The sequence below is a fragment of the Juglans regia genome, chromosome 7 (genome assembly GCF_001411555.2).
Source record: "Juglans regia cultivar Chandler chromosome 7, Walnut 2.0, whole genome shotgun sequence".
NCBI classification, from domain to species: domain Eukaryota; kingdom Viridiplantae; phylum Streptophyta; class Magnoliopsida; order Fagales; family Juglandaceae; genus Juglans; species Juglans regia.
This window is the reverse complement of record NC_049907.1, coordinates 12,442,780-12,461,439: the sequence shown is the minus strand read 5'-3', so window position 1 is coordinate 12,461,439 and position 18,660 is coordinate 12,442,780. Positions and strand designations below refer to the sequence as shown.

The 18,660-nt window shown below is 38.1% G+C and overlaps 1 protein-coding gene across 2 annotated transcripts in view; it reads right to left on the bottom strand.

Moving 5' to 3' along the window:
* Nucleotides 1-17,943, bottom strand: part of LOC108992639 (vacuolar protein sorting-associated protein 8 homolog) — a 28,218-nt gene extending 10,275 nt beyond the window's left edge. For both annotated transcript variants that reach the window (XM_018967237.2, XM_035691848.1), the window contains exons 1-15: nucleotides 16,289-17,943; nucleotides 15,366-15,677; nucleotides 15,015-15,254; nucleotides 14,794-14,902; nucleotides 14,552-14,709; nucleotides 13,750-14,383; nucleotides 13,118-13,182; nucleotides 12,932-13,033; nucleotides 12,691-12,833; nucleotides 11,435-11,490; nucleotides 3,104-3,759; nucleotides 2,804-2,994; nucleotides 2,393-2,699; nucleotides 722-1,009; nucleotides 525-634 (exon numbers count right to left, since the gene is read on the bottom strand). In XM_018967237.2, the coding sequence (XP_018822782.2) occupies nucleotides 525-634; nucleotides 722-1,009; nucleotides 2,393-2,699; nucleotides 2,804-2,994; nucleotides 3,104-3,759; nucleotides 11,435-11,490; nucleotides 12,691-12,833; nucleotides 12,932-13,033; nucleotides 13,118-13,182; nucleotides 13,750-14,383; nucleotides 14,552-14,709; nucleotides 14,794-14,902; nucleotides 15,015-15,254; nucleotides 15,366-15,677; nucleotides 16,289-17,842 (4,925 nt within the window). In that variant the 5' untranslated portion in view covers nucleotides 17,843-17,943. The remainder of the gene's footprint in view (nucleotides 1-524; nucleotides 635-721; nucleotides 1,010-2,392; nucleotides 2,700-2,803; nucleotides 2,995-3,103; nucleotides 3,760-11,434; nucleotides 11,491-12,690; nucleotides 12,834-12,931; nucleotides 13,034-13,117; nucleotides 13,183-13,749; nucleotides 14,384-14,551; nucleotides 14,710-14,793; nucleotides 14,903-15,014; nucleotides 15,255-15,365; nucleotides 15,678-16,288) is intronic.
* Between the last annotated feature and the right edge of the window lie 717 nt (nucleotides 17,944-18,660).

The following is an 18,660-nucleotide window of genomic DNA, read 5'->3' as shown; positions in this document are numbered from 1 at the left end:
GAGAGAACCCTACACCACTATGTTATTTCTCATCTTTTAGAACTCAACTTATACTGAAGCAAAAAGTATTTTATGTAGCAAGTAACCCACTTTTCCATTTCAAATGTAAATTTTGTTTTGACTTGAGCTCATCATCTCACCACTCACCATCACATGTATCAAGGAGATAGACAACCCTACACCACTACCTTATTTCTCATCTTTTGGAACTTAACTTATCCTAAAGCAAGAAGTATTTCATGTAGCATGTAACCCACTTCACCATTTCAAATATAAATGTTATTTCGTCTTGAGCTCATCATCTCACTGTTTACCCCATTGTAATTAAAGCAGGGCCAGTTTATTGAACTTTTTGTTTGTCAGAACTACATAATCATAGAGACAAATTTGATTTCTCCTCCATATTTAGGATTAGCTGCAGCTGCTAAAGCAGACAATTATATACTGATATTGCTATGAAGAAAACAAGTTACGGCAGATATAACTGAAGTAAAAAATAAAAGAAAGATTGATGTTGGACTCACGAGTCAAGTAATCTGAACCAGAGTGTCTCTGACTCCTCAGGGTTCAAACGAGGGGTATTTCGCTGGCACAGTCCAATACAGGCATTCAATATATTGCGTATCTCATTCACCTATATGGGAAATATCAGATTTGAAGTTGCATAACAGTCCTATATGCAAACACAAGAAGCTTAAACGTCTGATTAAAAGTTACAGACCTCCTTCGTATTCATTGCGGTCCTGAGATACTCCGAACCAGCAGCAGAACCTGAAGCCACATTAGAAACTACACTTTCCACAGCAGTATCAAGCTCAACAAACTTGCTATCAAGGCCAGAAAGTGTAAGTAAAAGAGCACTCCCCACATCACCAACCCTTTCTAACAAGAATGCAGCAGCATCAATAATCCCATATTCCTGACACAGGCGTAAACAGTGTTCCACACGGTAGCTATCAAACGTCTCCAGGAATTTCAGCACTGAATTGGGTTCATACTGACATAAAAGCTGCAAAAGTAAATGGTAAGAAACTTATTATCTCATTGCTATCACCCAACATAAAATCCATTAGGAATTGGCTAAAATGACAGATGTGAAGATGGCCATAACCACGAATGTACTTTATGGTGCAAAATCAGCAGATTTTAGAAAAATGAATACAAGAATAAGCATGATATGTCCAAAGAATGAGCACAGTGATGAAACAAGATATTGATTTCCAACTACAAATCATTAAAAGAACAAGAGAAAAACAACTGAGCATATTAATACTTTTGGGTGCAGGGGAGAGGGAAGTGGGAAAGAGGACTTCAGTTACAAAGCTAAATGACAAGAACTTCAAAGACATAGGATGAGATTGAACAAACACATTCATTTAAGATTGGAGAACGAGAATTTTTGTCTCAATTGGATGAGCATATTTCCATTTGGGGCCTTTGGGCTGACCATTAGGATACGAGTAATGATCTCAATTTTGATCATGTCATCCCAAGATTTCAAACCCAAAACAGATCCCAGATTTTGTCGACGACTTGCAATTTGACAAATTAACTAGGCTTCAATGTGGGACCTTCAAAGATGCAATGAGTGTTACTTCTAACTCAAGAATCTCTTTTTTCTCCAACCCAAACCCCTAAACCAGAACCCATAATACTTACATCCATCAGTACCCTTTTGTATCCTAGATAATCTTCTCATCTGGGTTGGTTTTAGAAGGCAAGAAAAACAATGCAAGAAAGCATGACACCAACACGTGGTTTATTCTTTCCCCCATTCTCTCTTCATCAATGCAAGTAAATTTCTTTCACCCAAAAACCAATCATAATCATGGCATGAAATCTGTATTCTCGTCTGGTTTTGTTCGGAAGCAAAGAAAATTGCAGCTCTCCTCACCCTAAACTAAGATTTGGCGTCAACCAAGTTATAGGTGAAGTTTAGGGTTGGGCAGTTAGTGGTGAGGATTTCAGTTTGTGAGCATAGGCATGGGCTTATGGGAAGACTAGGTGGGTGAAAGAAAACTAATTGATGGCAATATTTGCTCTGGGACACAAAACATTCTCTTGTTTTGTTCTCTCCTTTTCTTTTTAAATACCTTTTCTTTCTGTGCAATACCATTTTCACCTGATTTTTCCAGTGACTACTGCACCAAGTCATCATCAAGTACAAAGAGCAATACTCTCATGCATGGGCATTTAAAGTATCCAGCTATGAAATTCCAATTTGTGAATTTGAAATGCACCAATGCATATACATGATCCAAACAACGGATTTTCAACTCGACAAATTTAAATCAGTACAGTGAAATCCTTTCCAAATCCTAAATATACATGCAAGTTACCAAAGGAAATCTCTGTCAATTCATATTTTATATATAATTTTACAAGTGCTCACCTCCAAATAAAGTTCAATCATTTCATCAGTCACTTCAACGGGATTGTTACGTAGGAACTTGGGGAAATTAGAGACTTTATCCAAGTAATCTTCAAGTCCTTTTGACTGATCCTTCACCCTTCTTCCATCAGAAGAATCCACAATATCATCCCCTCTTAAACAAGAAAAGTTGAGGGTACCAGATAAGTGAACCTCAATGACTGTTTTTAAATAAAGGAAAAGGCTTCTTGGATGAGAGCGGAGTTCAGACAGGATATGTGAACTTTCATTGTTGAAATGGTCGATGACCAAGAAGAATGTGGCCTCTCTGCAAAGGATCAGAAATGTATGAGATTGAATGCAGAGTAAATGAGTTTCTTAGTAACAAATGATCCTGCATGGCCTTCAAACAATATTTGCAAAAAGCATTGCCTGCTTAAGTCAACCAGCTCGGGTATCCGGGAAATGACTGCTGATTGAAAAACAGCAAGTTCGTTGCCACTCAGCTCTAATACTGTTTTGTTGATAAACAAGAACGCATGAATCGGCTCATCCACATCCTTCATATAGCTATCCAAAGCAGCAAGATACTGGTGTCTGCTAGTATGAATTACGCCACAAACCTATAAAATTATAATAGAGCTTATATTAAATGTAACTGAAACAGAAAATATGTACATTTTGGCACCATGCTTCCAGGCAAAACATCATAAGTCACATAAGTACGCATACCTGGTAATATTGGGCTTTCTCGCAAAGACCTAACACATGAGAAGCATTCCAGTCAGTCTCAGGCACTACTTCTAGAAGGGCAAGCACCTGTTTCTCTCTTCTTTTAGAGATTGTACGATGTGTAGAAACATTAGGTGGAAAATTATTTTCTGATGTTAAATATTCTATAATCTGACTCAGTACACTTTTCGAGACATTAGCTCTTCTGCATGCAACATAGAATGCTACAAACTCATATATATGACCTATGTCTTTCTTTGAAGGCCAGAGTTCCAATGATCCAACGACATCTTTACCACCAGACCTCTCAGTTTGGGAAATATCTCTATCAAGAATATGAACAAGAGCATTCACCATATCTTGAACCAATAAATTTTTACATCCATTATCATTTTCTTTTATTGCCTCTATATCACCATCTGCTGAATCCTGCAACGAAAAGTTGTGTTTTGGGATTTCATCTTCTACAAAAGCGCATCTCAAAACATCTAACGTAGCTTCAGTATCTAACTGTAAGAGATGATACAAGTTCAAGTATGCTTCTCCAGATAATCTTGAAACTGCTTGTGAATTCAGGGCATCAGAATTTTCTAAGAGAAATCGTAGAAGTTCTATTCTAAGAGAAGGCAAGCGAGTAGGGGGCAGAGCTCCTTGTCCTGCAAAAGGCAAACTTTTTGCTTCAGTGTTTCTAAATCAGTCCCATCCAGCGAATATTGAAATGAAGTTGTAAAAATCTTCAAAACATGTACATTATAAAATAAGCAAGGTATTCTTGTTTGAATGACTCATACTCGATTTCAGGCAAAACATCATGTCATATATGAAGTACTTTGAGAAGGTGTGGTCCACCAAGAGACGTTATTCCCCTTGAGGACCACAGTTACTCGAACCAGTGCACAATCTAGGCACACAAGGTTAATGTGTGTGGGTCACTATAAGTTTAAACCTAAATGTTGTTGACGATGTGCAAGTGAAGTCATGTGTTATAAAAGATGTTATCAAAGAAACCCAAGTTGATAACATTTTTACACTATGATGTGCTACTTAATAGAGTAACGATTCATTTTTGTTTATACTCTATTAAAATGTCCCAAGTAATGGCGAGGACGAGTTTGCAAGCCAAAGTCAAACTAGGAGACCCTTTTTTTTTTTTTTATAAGTCACTATAGGAGACAATTTTGTTTTTTTTATATAAGTTAGTATATGGGCCTTTGGCCTAGCAAAGACTAAATTAATTTTTTATCACATAGGTTATTAGGATTTTACTAGTTCTTGTGTTGCAACATTATGGTTTTTCCTTAGTTTTCATATGTTGGCTTTATTACTTCTATTATTTTGAGGTTTAGTAAAGTGATTGATGGTTTTTGAGGTTTATAATGTTTATAGAATCCTTTATTGCCTGTTACTATAAAAAGTAGTGAATTAAATTCCTATATACTTACAAAGAAGATGGTATTATATCTGTTATAATCACAAACAAGGGGGATAAAGGATCTTGCTGACGTAATCTTACCGGTGGCAATATATGATACGACCCGTGAATCCAACACCAACACAACACGAAATAAGCGGGTTTGGGTTTGATATAAATGGGTTTGGGTCAAAACGGATTGACCAAATAAGACATGATTAATAAACGGGTCAATTGCGGGTCAACCCGCAAAACCAACAATCAACCCGTATAACACGAATAAATTCTATATTCAATTTCTATAAAATGTTTAGTTTATATGCCTTTGTTATTGATAGGATGTAATATTAATATTTGTATTTGACTACTTAATATCTCTCAAACTATTTAACTTTTTTAGTTAATATGGAATTTTATTTTATGAAAAATATTATTTTTCTTATATATTATTGGTTTGGATATTGATCATAAAATATTTTAACATTAATCCAATTGTAATTGTGAATAATTTATATAGTTATCCTTGCATTATATATGAAATTATATTAATTGGGTTAAAAATTAAATATACAGGTCAGCTTAACCCATTTATATAAAACGAGTTAAACGGGTCGTGTTCAGGTTAACTCAATAAAAGTTTATTATTAAACGCATTATGCAGGTCGTGTCGTATTACTCGTTATTTATATAGGTTGTGTTAGGGTTTAATTAAACAGGTTGTGTTTGGGTTAACCCATATAATCTAATACTCATGACTTGACACAATGCAAACATGACCTGCGAACACGAATTTCCACCCCTACGTAAACCTGGTATGCTAAAGAATCCCATAGGAGTACTATTCATAACTACAAAAAAATGCATGAAGAAGATGCGTTGGGCAATCCAATCATCATTTCCTCAAAACCACATCTTCCCAACAAATAAATTAAAAAGCCTCTTTTTTTTTTTTTTGGGTAAGTGATCGTAAGCCTTTTCAATGTCTAATTTTTACAGCACTCCAGGTTTTCCCCATTTCAGTCTGATATCAATATGCTATCAAGGTATTCATTAGCTATGAGAGCGTGCCAAGAATTTGCCTACCAATAACAAGGCATTTAGAGAGCTGGAAATGACTTTCGAAAAGGAAAAACCCAATTACATTCTATTTCTAAGAACTTTGGCCATGATCTTATAAACACCACCCACTAGTCTATGGGCTTCATGTCCTTGATATGACAACCCATGCTTCTTAGGAATAAGGGCAATGAATGTAGCATTATGGCTCTTCTCAAAGTTGCCTTTCATATGAAACATATGGAATACCTACATGACATCTTCCTTCACTACCTCTCGACACACTTAGAAAAATGCCAAGGAATAATCGTCCTGACCCAATGCATTACTGCCATTAATAGCTTTCACAACCTCCCGTACCTCGATATTTTAAAAAGGCCTTCCAACCACTAGGCCTCGGCCTGCTCAATGGAAGCAAAAGAAAGTCCACCAATTGGGCCTCCAAGAGAATTGTTCTGGGTACAAATTCCACTAGAATTGTTTAATCTCATTACTAATCACCAAAGGGCAAAGAGATAAAGAATCGATGGAATTATTTCTTTTATGTGAATTAGCTACCTGATGAAAGTTTTTTTACAATTTTCTCCTTGAAGCCATAACACCCTCAATCTTCACCTCCAACATATTTCCTCCATAAGGATTATCCTCTCCAACTCAAGAATAAGTCTTACCTTTGTGATTCAAGATGCTGAATATAGATGGGGTGGCTTGTACAAAGGCCCCTGTGATTCGAGAGCATGTTGCTGATTTTTTCGATCAAAGCTTGATGGACTAGCCTTTGAGTTCATTGAGTTGCAAAATGTCTCTTGGTTGGAGAAGCACTCTTTGAGGAGACGGTGGTTCACAATGTGGTGAGGATAATGGTCAAAGACAAACCACCTGGTCCAAACGGGTTTTCTATAAGATTTTTCCAATCATGTTGGGATGTGGTGAAAGAGGATCTAATGAATTCCAAGAATTTTTTTCGGTTGAAATTTTTGAGAAAAGCCTCAATGCCACTTTTATGGCACTTACTCCTAAGAAGATTAGGGCATCAAAGGTGAAGGATTATCTGCCCATTAGTCTTGTGAATGGGGTGTACAAGATCATTTCCAAGGTGCTTGCAAACCACCTAGGGAAGGTTTTGGGGAAGATCATTACAAAACCCCAAAACACATTTGTAAGGAGTTGGCAAATTTTGGACTCAGATCTCATCGCCAATGAATGCCTAGATAGTAGATTAAAATCTGACAATCCGTGGATCCTATGCAAGTTGGATATGGAGAAAGCCTATGATCATGTCAACTGGGAGTTCCTACTTTACTTGCTTGGGAGGTGTGGATTTGGAGAGAGATAGTGCTCGTGGATCAGATGGTGCATATCAATGTTGAAGTTTTCTGTGTTTGTGAATGTCAGTCCAGTTGGCTTCTTTAACAGTTCTCAAAGCCTAAGACAAGGGGATCCTTTGTCCCCACTCCTATTTGTCTTTATTATGGAGGCGCTTAGCAAAATGATCTCGGTCTTGGTTAATAGTGGTTTTGTGGCTGGATTCTCTGTTGGTAACCCCAATAGGGGTACTCTTAACATATCTCACATGTTTGCAGATGAAACACCAATATTTTGTAAGGCATAACAAAGCCAGATTAGGGCATTGAGGGCACTTTTACCTTGTTTTGAAGCGGCATCAGGCCTGAAAGTGAACTTTGACAAATCAGAGTTGGTGCCAATTGGTAACGTTCGCAACATCCAGCAATTGGCTAACAATCTTGGATGTAAGGTTTCCTCTCTTCCCATGAGTTACCTTGGTTTTCCGTTGGGGGCAACCTCTAGGGCTAAATCGATATGGAATATAGTGATTGAGAAAATTGAACGTAGATTGGCAGGTTGGAAGAGATTGTACATGTCAAAAGGTGGTAGGATTACCTTAATCAAAAGCACTCTATCTAATTTACCAACGTATTTCATGTCTTTGTTCCCAATTCCAACAAGTGTGGCTACCCGGATTGAGAAACTTCATCGTGATTTCCTTTGGAGTGGTGTGGGGGATGATTTCAAATTCCATCTAGTCAAATGGAATAAGGTATGCTCCCCAATCTCTTCTGGTGGGTGAGAAATAAAAATATGAGGATTTTTAATAGGGCCTTACTTGAGAAATGTTTGTGACGATATAATATGGAACTAAAAGCCTTATGGAAGTCGGTGATTGACTGCAAATATGGAGGTTTGTGGGGGGATTGGTGCACTAGAGAGGTACATGGGGCCTATGGAGTGGGAGTCTGGAAGCACATTGGACGTGGGTGGGGGGTTTTTACTCGTCATTCTAAACTTGTGTTGGGAGATGGCTCTAGAATAAAATTCTGGAGCGACCTATGGAGTGTAAATAACGCCCTTAAGGATTCATTCCCCTTGGTTTTCAGGATTGCATGTGAGAAGGAAGCTTCAATGGCTGATTTTATGGTGTTATTTGGTGATCAAGTCCAATGGGAGCCCAAGATTGGGAAGTTGGCAGCTTTGAGAATTTTTTTAGTCTTCTGTACTCCATGAGACCGAGCACTCAAGGAGCTAACACGTTGTGGTGGGTACCTGTAGGTAAAGGCACATTCTCAGTTAGCTCTTTCTATAAGTCTCTCACACAATCGCAGAACAATTAGTTTCCATGGAGAAGGATTTGGCGAAATAAGGTACCTCCCAAAGCGGCATTTTTTGCTTGGACAGCTTCTCTGGGTAAGATTTTGACGATGGATAACTAATGGAAATGCATGGTGATTATAGTAGATTGGTGTTGTATGTGCAAGAAAAGTGGCGAGACCGTGGATCATCTTCTACTGCATTGTGAGACTGCTAGAGCATTATGGGATGATGTGTTCTCCAAAGTAGAGTTAGCTTGGGTTATGTCCGCCACAGTGGTTGCGCTTTTGGCTAGTTGGACAAATCTAAGAGGTATTCCACAAATCACAGCCATGTGAAAGATGGTTCCTATCTGTATTTTGTAGTGCTTATAGTAGAAGCGAAATGCCCGAACGTTCGAAGACAAGGAGCACTCATTAGAGGAACTTATATCACTTTTTGTTAGAACTTTATTTCTATGGGTCATAGTTGTAGATTTTAATGGCCTTGGTCTTCACGAATTTCTTGTTTCCATTTCTTTTTCCTAAATAGGTGTCACCTTTTGTATACCTTCTTGTGTACTTGGGCTATGCCTATTCTTATTAATACAATCGTTTACTTATCAAAAAATAAAAAATAAATAAAAAAGTCTTACCTCCCTCGACTACTCTTCATCACATAGATGTCTATCTTCCACAATCACATCAAGTCCTTTTAACTCTTCAATAAGAATATTATTTCTTCTTTCTAATGTCGCCAAACACCTACCATTCCAAACACCAAGGTCATCTTTTAAAGCCTAAAGTTTACATGCCAAAGTATAGCTTGGGGTACCTTGAAAGTGGAAAGAAAAAACTTGCCACCCCAATATACCCACCAAACACCTCTGCTTTGCTTTCAATGCAAATCATTCAAAGTAGCCCTATATTTTCAACCTTGAAAGATCTTGCCACCCTGAACATCCCCACAGTCAAAGAAGAATTGGGAAACAATCTGAGCCACAATTCTAATAAAGTAATGCTAGATACAATCCTAGAGTGTGCAAACACCGCGTGCTCCCTTTGAAAAAAAGTGGAGGCCATCATTAAAAAGTGGGTTTTTTCATGTGGGTCCTAGATTTGCCCACTTTTTTCAAAGGGAATGCACGGGACTTGCACACCCTAGGAGACATCAGGAAATAAGCTTCCCAAGATGAGATAGAAAGTGTCTAATCTAAATCAAATAAGAATGTCTCAACTATGTGGCCATGTACAAGCCCCTCCCACCATCCACAAATCAATAAAATATGAAACCTAAGAACTCCATTATAATCGGACAAAAGCAAGCTTCGCCCAACTTTTCACTAGGGAGGGAAGTAACATTAAAAGCTCCCCCAACACCTAAGGCAAGTTCCATCAACTTATAGGACCAGCTAGTTCCTCCTGAAGAAACCTTCTCATATTATCCCAATTGGGGGACCATATACCCCCAGCAAAAGCCCATTCAAACTTGTTTCCATGCTCCAAAATGAACACGCGACAGTAACTTCACCCACGCAAGTATTGATCATTTCCACCATCTGACTACCCCACATCAAACAAGATACCTCCCACAACTCCTCGAGAGTCCAAGCAACACCAATCCACATTTTAGCCACTTCACATGTTCAAGACAACACTAAAGGACACGAGTTTCAATTTTGCTCCCTAAAGACAAACTATATCATCTTCCCAATCTCTAAGCAATTTCCCAAGACAGAATCGCTTATCCCCTTCATCAGTCAGTCCCCCTAAAGTTCCATCATAATATCTTGAGCTTCCTGAACAAACTTGAGAGCCCCTCCCTTTAGCTCTACCACTACTAGAGCAACCATTTTTGAAATCATTATTAATGGAGCATGATAACCTTTCTGACTCCCTTAGACTATTAGAAACTGATTTAGGACTAGAAAATAACACCTTGGGCTTTGAGTTTCTACCAGCTTCAATGTCAGTAATAAGGCCATAAGCTCCTCTTTGAACCCTTCACAGAAGACTCTAAGAGCATGATGGAAAGTTCTGAAACTCTACCAGACCCAATTAGAGATACCTTCCAGCTCACCCTTCAGAGGAAGACACATCGCCCAAGGTTACAACACAACAAATCCTCCTGAATGCCAACAACCCCCAAAAGATCATTTAGTTCCATGAGCGTATTTATAGGAGATCCCAACTCCCAACCATCCCCAAAAGACAATTCACTAGCCTTTCCCTCTAATCGGACCACCCATGATTTCCCCCAATTATGTAGAAGAAGCAATTCCATGAGCCTGCTCCAAAACAGGCACTAATGGTTCTGTGCACAGCCCTGGGATGAACAAATGATCCGATAAAAGACTAACGTGCACTCCAATAAAACACACCCAAGACATTAAAAGATTTTTAAACTCAACTCAATTACAAAAATAACCTTAACATGCCGGATTAGCAATGAAATTACAGATCTTCCAATCTTTGTTTTATTTATGAGTACAGATCTTCCAATAATTAAAAAGTTACATTCAATTAGAAAACAAAACCAAAATTATATTCCACTTACGAACCAAACTATTAAACACACAAGCCTCACATCAATCAGGCAACGCATGCGGGCCCTGCATGTTGAAAACTCTATGCGGCCAACATTGAGACACACATACAAACAACGACTGAGGGCTCTTTGGACACTTAGAATATCTCAGAATATATTTGAAAAGTAGTGAAATGGTTTGAATTAAGATGCTTTATTCGTTTTGGGAAATGAGAGAAAAAGTTCAATAAAAATATTATAAAGTTAAAAAGTTGTTTGAATATAATTTTTTAATATTATTTTTGTTTTGAAATTTGAAAAAGTTATATTATTTTTTGTGTTTTATTTGGAAGTTTGGAAAAGTTGTATCGCGTTTTGTGTTTGGATAATGATTAGATGAAAATGTTGAAGATTTGAAATTGAAAAGAGTTTTGTGTTTGAGTGATGTTTGGGAAGGAAATATTTGAGAATACCTGAGAATACCTTGTTACACAAACAAAGCCTGAATCTCTTTATTCATGTCTGCATCAAGCATGCTTAAAGGATTACATTGAAAATTGGACGAAATTAGCATGATATGTATACACACAACATATCACAGCCAAAGGAAAATACAAGACAACTAGTTACAGATGTGTCTAGTTTTCCATAATCTGTCAGTTCTAGATCCATGGAAAAGTTTTCACGTTCATTTGCACAGAGTATCTTTCAACAAGTGGATTCAAAAATGTCTGCCAGCAATAAATCCTTACCTGGTGGAAAAGCAAGACCTGAAAAGCAGTATCTCAGATAAACAAGCATCCTGTACCTGTTAGCAAGAAAAAATGTAAAAGGTGACTACTTCAAGGCGGTAAAGGGAACCTGATCATAAGAGGCCAAAATGTAAATAATGGGAAATATTATCTCCCTGTAATACCTTTCGGTTAGAATGCTATCAGGATCTAGTAAGGCATAATAGTCACCGCTCTCTGACTCTCTCTTTTTTTATAAGTAAAGGCTCTCTCTCTCTCTCTCATTATATTCTTTTACCTTTGTTTTTCTATTTTGGGTTAGATAGTCTCCTAGGGGAAGGGGGAGGGATTGTAAGACATCCAATTTAAAGAAAAACACGCATTTGAGTCATAAAGTTCTGGTTATATTTAAATTGATTCATCCAATTCTATAACTCTGCAAATATATTTTCTATGGCTCTCTGAACATCATTCTACAAAAAGAAACTTATTTCTGACTATAAAGACACTTGCATAACAGTCATATGCATCAAGTTTTTTTAATAAGAAGTTTAGTACCTTTCCGGTAAATGTTTACCCACTAACCACTTGTGGAATAATACCGAAGTTAAAGAATCATGCTTTGATGCACTATTTGATAGATTTCTTTTTTGATAAGTAAAGATTTGTAACCTCTTAATAGCATGTGCCCCCATATGAGCAGCCTTCACTAAGGTAGAGTTAAAATACAAACAAGTGAAAAGTGTCTTTTACATGTGTTGTCACAAAACCATTTTTCAGTGAGGACTACACATACAATCACAGATTCTAATTAGAAAACTGAAGTGCAGGAGAAAAGGGTAAGGAAAAAAGATGCAAGCAAGCTCTTTGTAACGCTCCAAGGGAGATGAAGCTGCATTTGGGCCATACTCCAAAAGACTAGTCAAGGGTACAATTGGAGCCTCGTTGATCTTTATAAAGAACAAGAACTTCTCCCTCCTAAGTAGTGTAGGGAATATACCACCTGCACTCACTACTTAGTATGGGGTATCACACTTGTGCACTGATAGACAAGTCCAATTGACTCCAACTCCACGCCACATAGGCCTAGGCTGCAGCCCTCATTGAAATCAATTGATTGGAAGCTTCTATAAGTGATTAAACTAAAAACTAAGACTTACTAAAATTGACATGACAGCATATACAAGAGGAGTAAACTAGAATTAGAAAATAGGATACTTGAAATATTCCATGATCAATGAATTACAACACAATGAACACAGATAAAGGCAACATACCCAAGGGCAGCAGCACTTTCCTTTTGACTATTTTGTAAGACCACCAACAGCTCTTCTAAAGGAGCCCTAAAATCATCCAATCCTTTGTTAAAGAGATATACCAGCGCACCATATAATCCATGCTCCCTACATAACCTGACAACCTTCAAGGAAAAGAAAACACCATACAGTCAAGTCAACAAATCATAGCAAATGGATTCAGTTCAACAAGGAAAACAATTAACACAGATAAAAGTAAGACCTGATTGAAATCCAAGGAAGAGATATCCATGTGAAGGACGCATTGTTCAACTCGCTGTAACCACCCCTTGCTGCTATAATGCTCTACAAGTGCTTGCATAATCTTAGAAAGGAAAAAGAAAAAGAAAATATCACAATTGGTTAGTAAGCTCACAATGTGGCCACACACTTGAACATCAGGAAATACCTCAGGAGGTAGAGATCCAAGCATGTCCTTCAATATATATGGCTCCAAGAGCTCCAAAAATGTTTCTGGAAATGTAATGAAAAAAGGTAAATCACTGAAAGGTAAAGTGTAAAGGCTACTAAATGTAGAAATTACTATATGTCACTCCGAAAATATGGAAGAATACACAAACTTCATAGGCAGTCAAACAGCAGCAGACATGAACTATATCAAAAAGAAACACCAAAAGTCGACATGGATTCAAATACTCCCAAGGTGCTAGAAGAAGAGTTGAACAACCTTGCCATCCATTTAATAACTCAAAAATGCATAAAAAAAACAATATATATTGGTAGAAAAAGTTCATAAGCAAGAAAGCCTGCCAAGAATATTGTTGTAGTTGTTCATATTTCCCAAACATCTAAACATGTCCTGTTGCCAGCCTATAGTAATCTGACCTTACAGGCTGTCTGGCCCTATTGAAGATAAAAAAAAAATTTAAAAGAACAACTTTCTATCATTGGGTTTTGAGTTTATGATTGCCACAGATTGATTTACCATATTGCACTAAAAAATGAAGACCTCGAAAGATATTGAAACTTAATAGTAATTGAAGCATTTAACCTGATAATACACATGCATGTGATATATACCTCTCTGTTGAACAGCTAGAAACTTGGAGAAAATTTCATCAAAAAGAATGTCAGTCCTCTTGATATGAACACAAAATTCCACAGCAACTCCACCAACGCGAGTGTATTGCTCTTTTATTTCAGAGTGCACAGAACTGCCTTTATTGCTTGGGTTGTCCAGCTGTTCCATTTTTCCAATTTGGTTGCAAAATGCCACCGAAATATAAGAAAATACTTCATCTACATATGACAATAGCAACTCTACCAGGTATGGCATTATGGCCTCCTGTACAGCATCTAAGCTTCTAGGGAGGTCAATAACACCATGAGCTTGACCATCATAAAGTGTCATTGACATGTTTAGTGCACCCATCCAGTCACCTGCTTTCTTCAGAACCTGAATCCGTTCCTTCCATGGGAGAAGGCGAGAAACAACAAGGTGTGTAGGTCCAAGTATGTACAAAGAAGCCCCTCTAACAGCTATACAATTGTGATAAGCTTTCTCAGGGTTTCCAAAGATATTAATGAAGTGAGTATGATACGTAACAAGATCATCTCCTCCAGAAATATCAACAGAAAAACTTGTTTGGTGAATCACAGTTCCATCCTTGGCAAACAAACAAAGTTGTCCAACCAATGTGAGAACCACCAGCATCTGGAAAAGTATAAAACAATCACTCATCCATATATGCAGAAAAGTAATGCCATACTTCATGCAGACAATTATGGTTTTTTACCAGAAAAGAATCCTGAACTAATATAAGTAAACTGAATAACATTAATAGCATATAAAAGACGACAATATATATACATATATATGTACCTGATCATCCAGCCAAGCCAGACCTATTGCTGGACTATCAAGAGACCATTTCCCATATACTTTTAGCTCTGATTTGACTAACTTTGCAACCTGAACTTTCCGATCCCAAGCAATTGCAAGCAATGAAACTCTCTCTGCTGCATCCGGTGGCAAATTTTCTGAAACAAATTCAAATCTTATTAAGATAAAATATCTCAAAATGAAGTTCACTAGACAAATTCAAAAAATAACAGTAGGCGAACCACGCGATTGTGTCATGCATTTCCATGCAGTATAAGGCATAGAACCCTCCCGAATACCATCTGGCTTAGAAAGTTGCGCATAGACTTCCAATGTTGGAGTAAGCCTCACCTGTGACATGCACGTGGCTTTTTAAACATCTGGACAAGATATACCCACAGAAGAAAAGATTCACAAGACAAAAGGTACATGGAATATGTCCTATCATCTGAGGGCTTCATACCACCAGAGCAGTTTGATGGGTGACAAATATGACCACACCTTCTTCAGCAAAAGAAGAGGCTTCATTAAAGAGTTTCCAGCCGGCATCTCCGCCAACTACACCTCCCATCCTACTACCAAGACTGCTGGAAGAAACCACATTGTTTCCCTGAGAAGAGAGGGAAGCAACTCCAGAGAATTCGTCAAAAAGGAGTGGTGAAGCTGATAGCGCAATTCCCGTTTTTTGTCCATCAAGAAGACACTATTTCAAGCAACAATACGATCATTGATTCGGGGAGGATGTCAACTCATAAGTATATAATCAGATAATGCTACAGTCATAAACCACAAAACAATGCAAACAAATATTTACCTGGGTTTTGATGGAGAACATATTAATCACAGGAACCACTGAGATGGCATGCAGCAGAACCAGACCCTTACTATCACCTGTAACTGCTTTAAATTGACGAGTAACCTGAGAATCCTGCCCCAGAAAGAATGCATGTACAACTGGTGCTGCATGCTCTCCAGTAATAACTTTAGCTGCTGATAATTTCTGAACGTCCCAAACGGTAACATGACCATCACCATAACCAGCTAGGAGAAGGTCCCCTTGCTGATTGAAGCACACGGAAGTTACAGGAGAATGCGATCGATCCCCTTGCAAACCAAGCATCAACATCTGGAACAAAAACAACATGGCTGTTATTTATTTGTTAAGTCAACAAATCTACTGTAACTAATGCAACATGCAATCGCAAAGTCCACGGAAGCTTCATAAATACAACACAGCCAGATGTTTTGCACACTGTATTTATCATAAATGGGAAGATTCCTTGCATAAAAACCCATGCTAATTATAGTCATTTTGACAGAATACATTCATGCTAAGTATACACAACGAAGAGTTCTTTTTTCCCCTCAAGCTGTTACAATGTTTCTTTTTAGTACTATCAAGCTATTGTTTAATTGAAGTATCCAGTAGAGGACCGAGCACACTTGATTTTTGTATGAAATTAATGGGGGCATTTTGAAGATTGAAATAAGCAATTCAGTTTGACATCAATTAGCGTTCTCACAGTTTTTCCAATTTCGTAAACAGGACACTAGAAATTGGCTACTAAATATCGTTTGAAAGGGTGAAGCATTCTTCCTTGATTCCATTTACACAAAATCAATTACCGACACCTGCTCAAGTTTCAACAACAGAAAGAACAAATAACATAAATAAGCAAATAATCCCGAAAAGACAAACCATTAAGAGCAGTATGAGTCAACAAATGAAAAAGCAACCTTTGCATCCATGAGGTCAGCATTATAACTGGAATATTTACTGGGCACGACCACAATGACCCCTTTTGACATTCCCACCGCAATATAATTCGCATGAACAGCCAAGACTTGAGGTGAACCATGATCTCTCCTGAATGCATGTGAAGAAATAGTCCTTGTCATGGTATTATCCGTATCAATATTGAAGTATCCCAATGTGGTCGATCCTCTCCGGACGCCCTCAAGCCTCATTGGCTGAGCAGCTGCACCCTCTTCCCAATGCAAACCAGTAGAAGCATGCTTCTTCTCAAGTTCCTCAGCTAACTCAAGCGGCTTCATTGAAGCCCGTGATTTCTGTTCCGCTAACCTCCTACTCTCCAATTGTCCAATTCTCTCTTCCACAAGTTCGGTGATATCAGACAACGAACTTGTCTCCTCGTCACCGGCAAGATCCGCCTCATCATCTCTCAAATTATGCTTTTCTTTGTCTAAATCTAAATTCCGTGCTTCCAATGCCACCATTGTCAATTCCTGATCAACCTTTCTTTTCTCATCAAATTCATCCAATGAATGACCGACCTTTTCTTCTGAACCATCAGCATCCAAAAATTCAGAGTCGTTACTGCCCACCACAAAGGCATTCTTGTCTAAATTCGCAGTGTTCTCATCCTCTTCACCAATTATCGGTTCTACATTGGTATTTGAAATTGAAGTGCTTGTTTCCACCAATTCTTCCTCACTATCACTAACCCTTGATCCCTTCCGTTCAACGGCATCTTCCGCTTCACTTTTAACCTCTTTACTATGAGAAACCTCACCAGAACCCTCATATTTCACACCATCCAAAACCTCATTTCTTCTGTAAACCCCACCACTTTTATCATTCACCACAAGAGCAGACTGGAAGTCGCCCATTTTCTGATTGTCTTCAACGGCTTTCACATTACGAATTTCATTCGAAGAGCCCAATCCATCTGAACCCACTTCGGAATCGTCGAGAGCCTTATGGGAGCCCCCAGTCCCGGCCCTCCTCGACTTGATCGCAGCCGCGTGAGGAGTCGGCAGAGCCCTCGAGGCCGCCGCCGCAGCTGCCAACGCAGCCCCGGGCTTCGCGTTCGATCTCACCCCGCCGAACAGCGACGGCAACGCTCGCGAGTTCGGGAACTTCTTAAACGGATCCTCAGAGAAACCACCGCCGGGTCGGGCCCGACTGAACAGTCCGGGCTTGGACAGAAACGAAGGGTTTCCATCCGGTCTTAAGGTTTCCGTAATGTAAGACTCAGGGGGTGGTTTAGTGGTGGGGACTGAGACGGCGTCGTTTACGGACTCTGAGACTTCTTGTTTGGGGCCAAAAGGGCGGGGATGAGTGGGCGGTGGGGATGTCGGAGGGGAAGATGAAGTGGATGAATCGGAGGCGTTGAGGATTTCGTCTATGGTGCGGTGAGGGACAGTGTTGAGGTCGTCGTCTTCGTCGCCGCCGTCATCGTCGCTGGTAAGGTGAGAATCAAGGAACGAGTCGAGGTCGAGTTCCATTGCCGGGAGTGATGCCTCGGTGATCGTGAGATTCTTGGTCATGTCGTATTGTTATTAAAGCTATTATAATAGCTTGTCGTTTCACCATCCATTAGAAATTTAGATCGCAGCTAAGGTCGACGAAGAAGGGATCGACTATTGGATCTTTTTCCAACTGGATTAAGCATACGAATAGATAAACGAAGAACTAAAATTTTATTTTATTTTTTGGGTAATGCTACAGGAACGATAATTCAATTCACTCGATAAGTACAAATTTATTTTTTTATTTTTTTCTTCTTTTTCTTTGAATTTTTTTATATATCTTTAAACTTTTTTAAAAAAATACTAATTCATTAAAATTCATTTTTTTAACCATTAAGTAAAAAAAATTAAAAAAAAAAATCAATCGATCACTTTTATCGGTCATTCTTATAGATTCAACTAGCATTTTCCTTATTTTTTATTTATTTTATTCAAAATATATTCTAATATTGAATTTTCTATATAATAATAAAATTTTATTACTTTTTTATTTTATTTTATTTTATTTTACTTTTATTGTATTTTAAATTTATATCTATCATATATTAATTAATAATCATATTGCTATCCTGTCATTCAAGACTACTAATATATTTTATTTTTCAAACATTTTTGGAATTGAGAAAAAAAAATTGTGGGAGTTGAGAATACATTTTGTAAAGGTCCACCACCGATTGTGATCATTAACCTGCAAATCATTAAATGGGCGGCATGGTGCGCCTGTAACGTCTCTGATGCTTAAGTTATGGATGAGTGAAAGATAATAATTCAAGAATGCTTAATCAGATCGATCGAAGGTTACATGTTGCCTCTATATATAGGCATGGAGAATATTG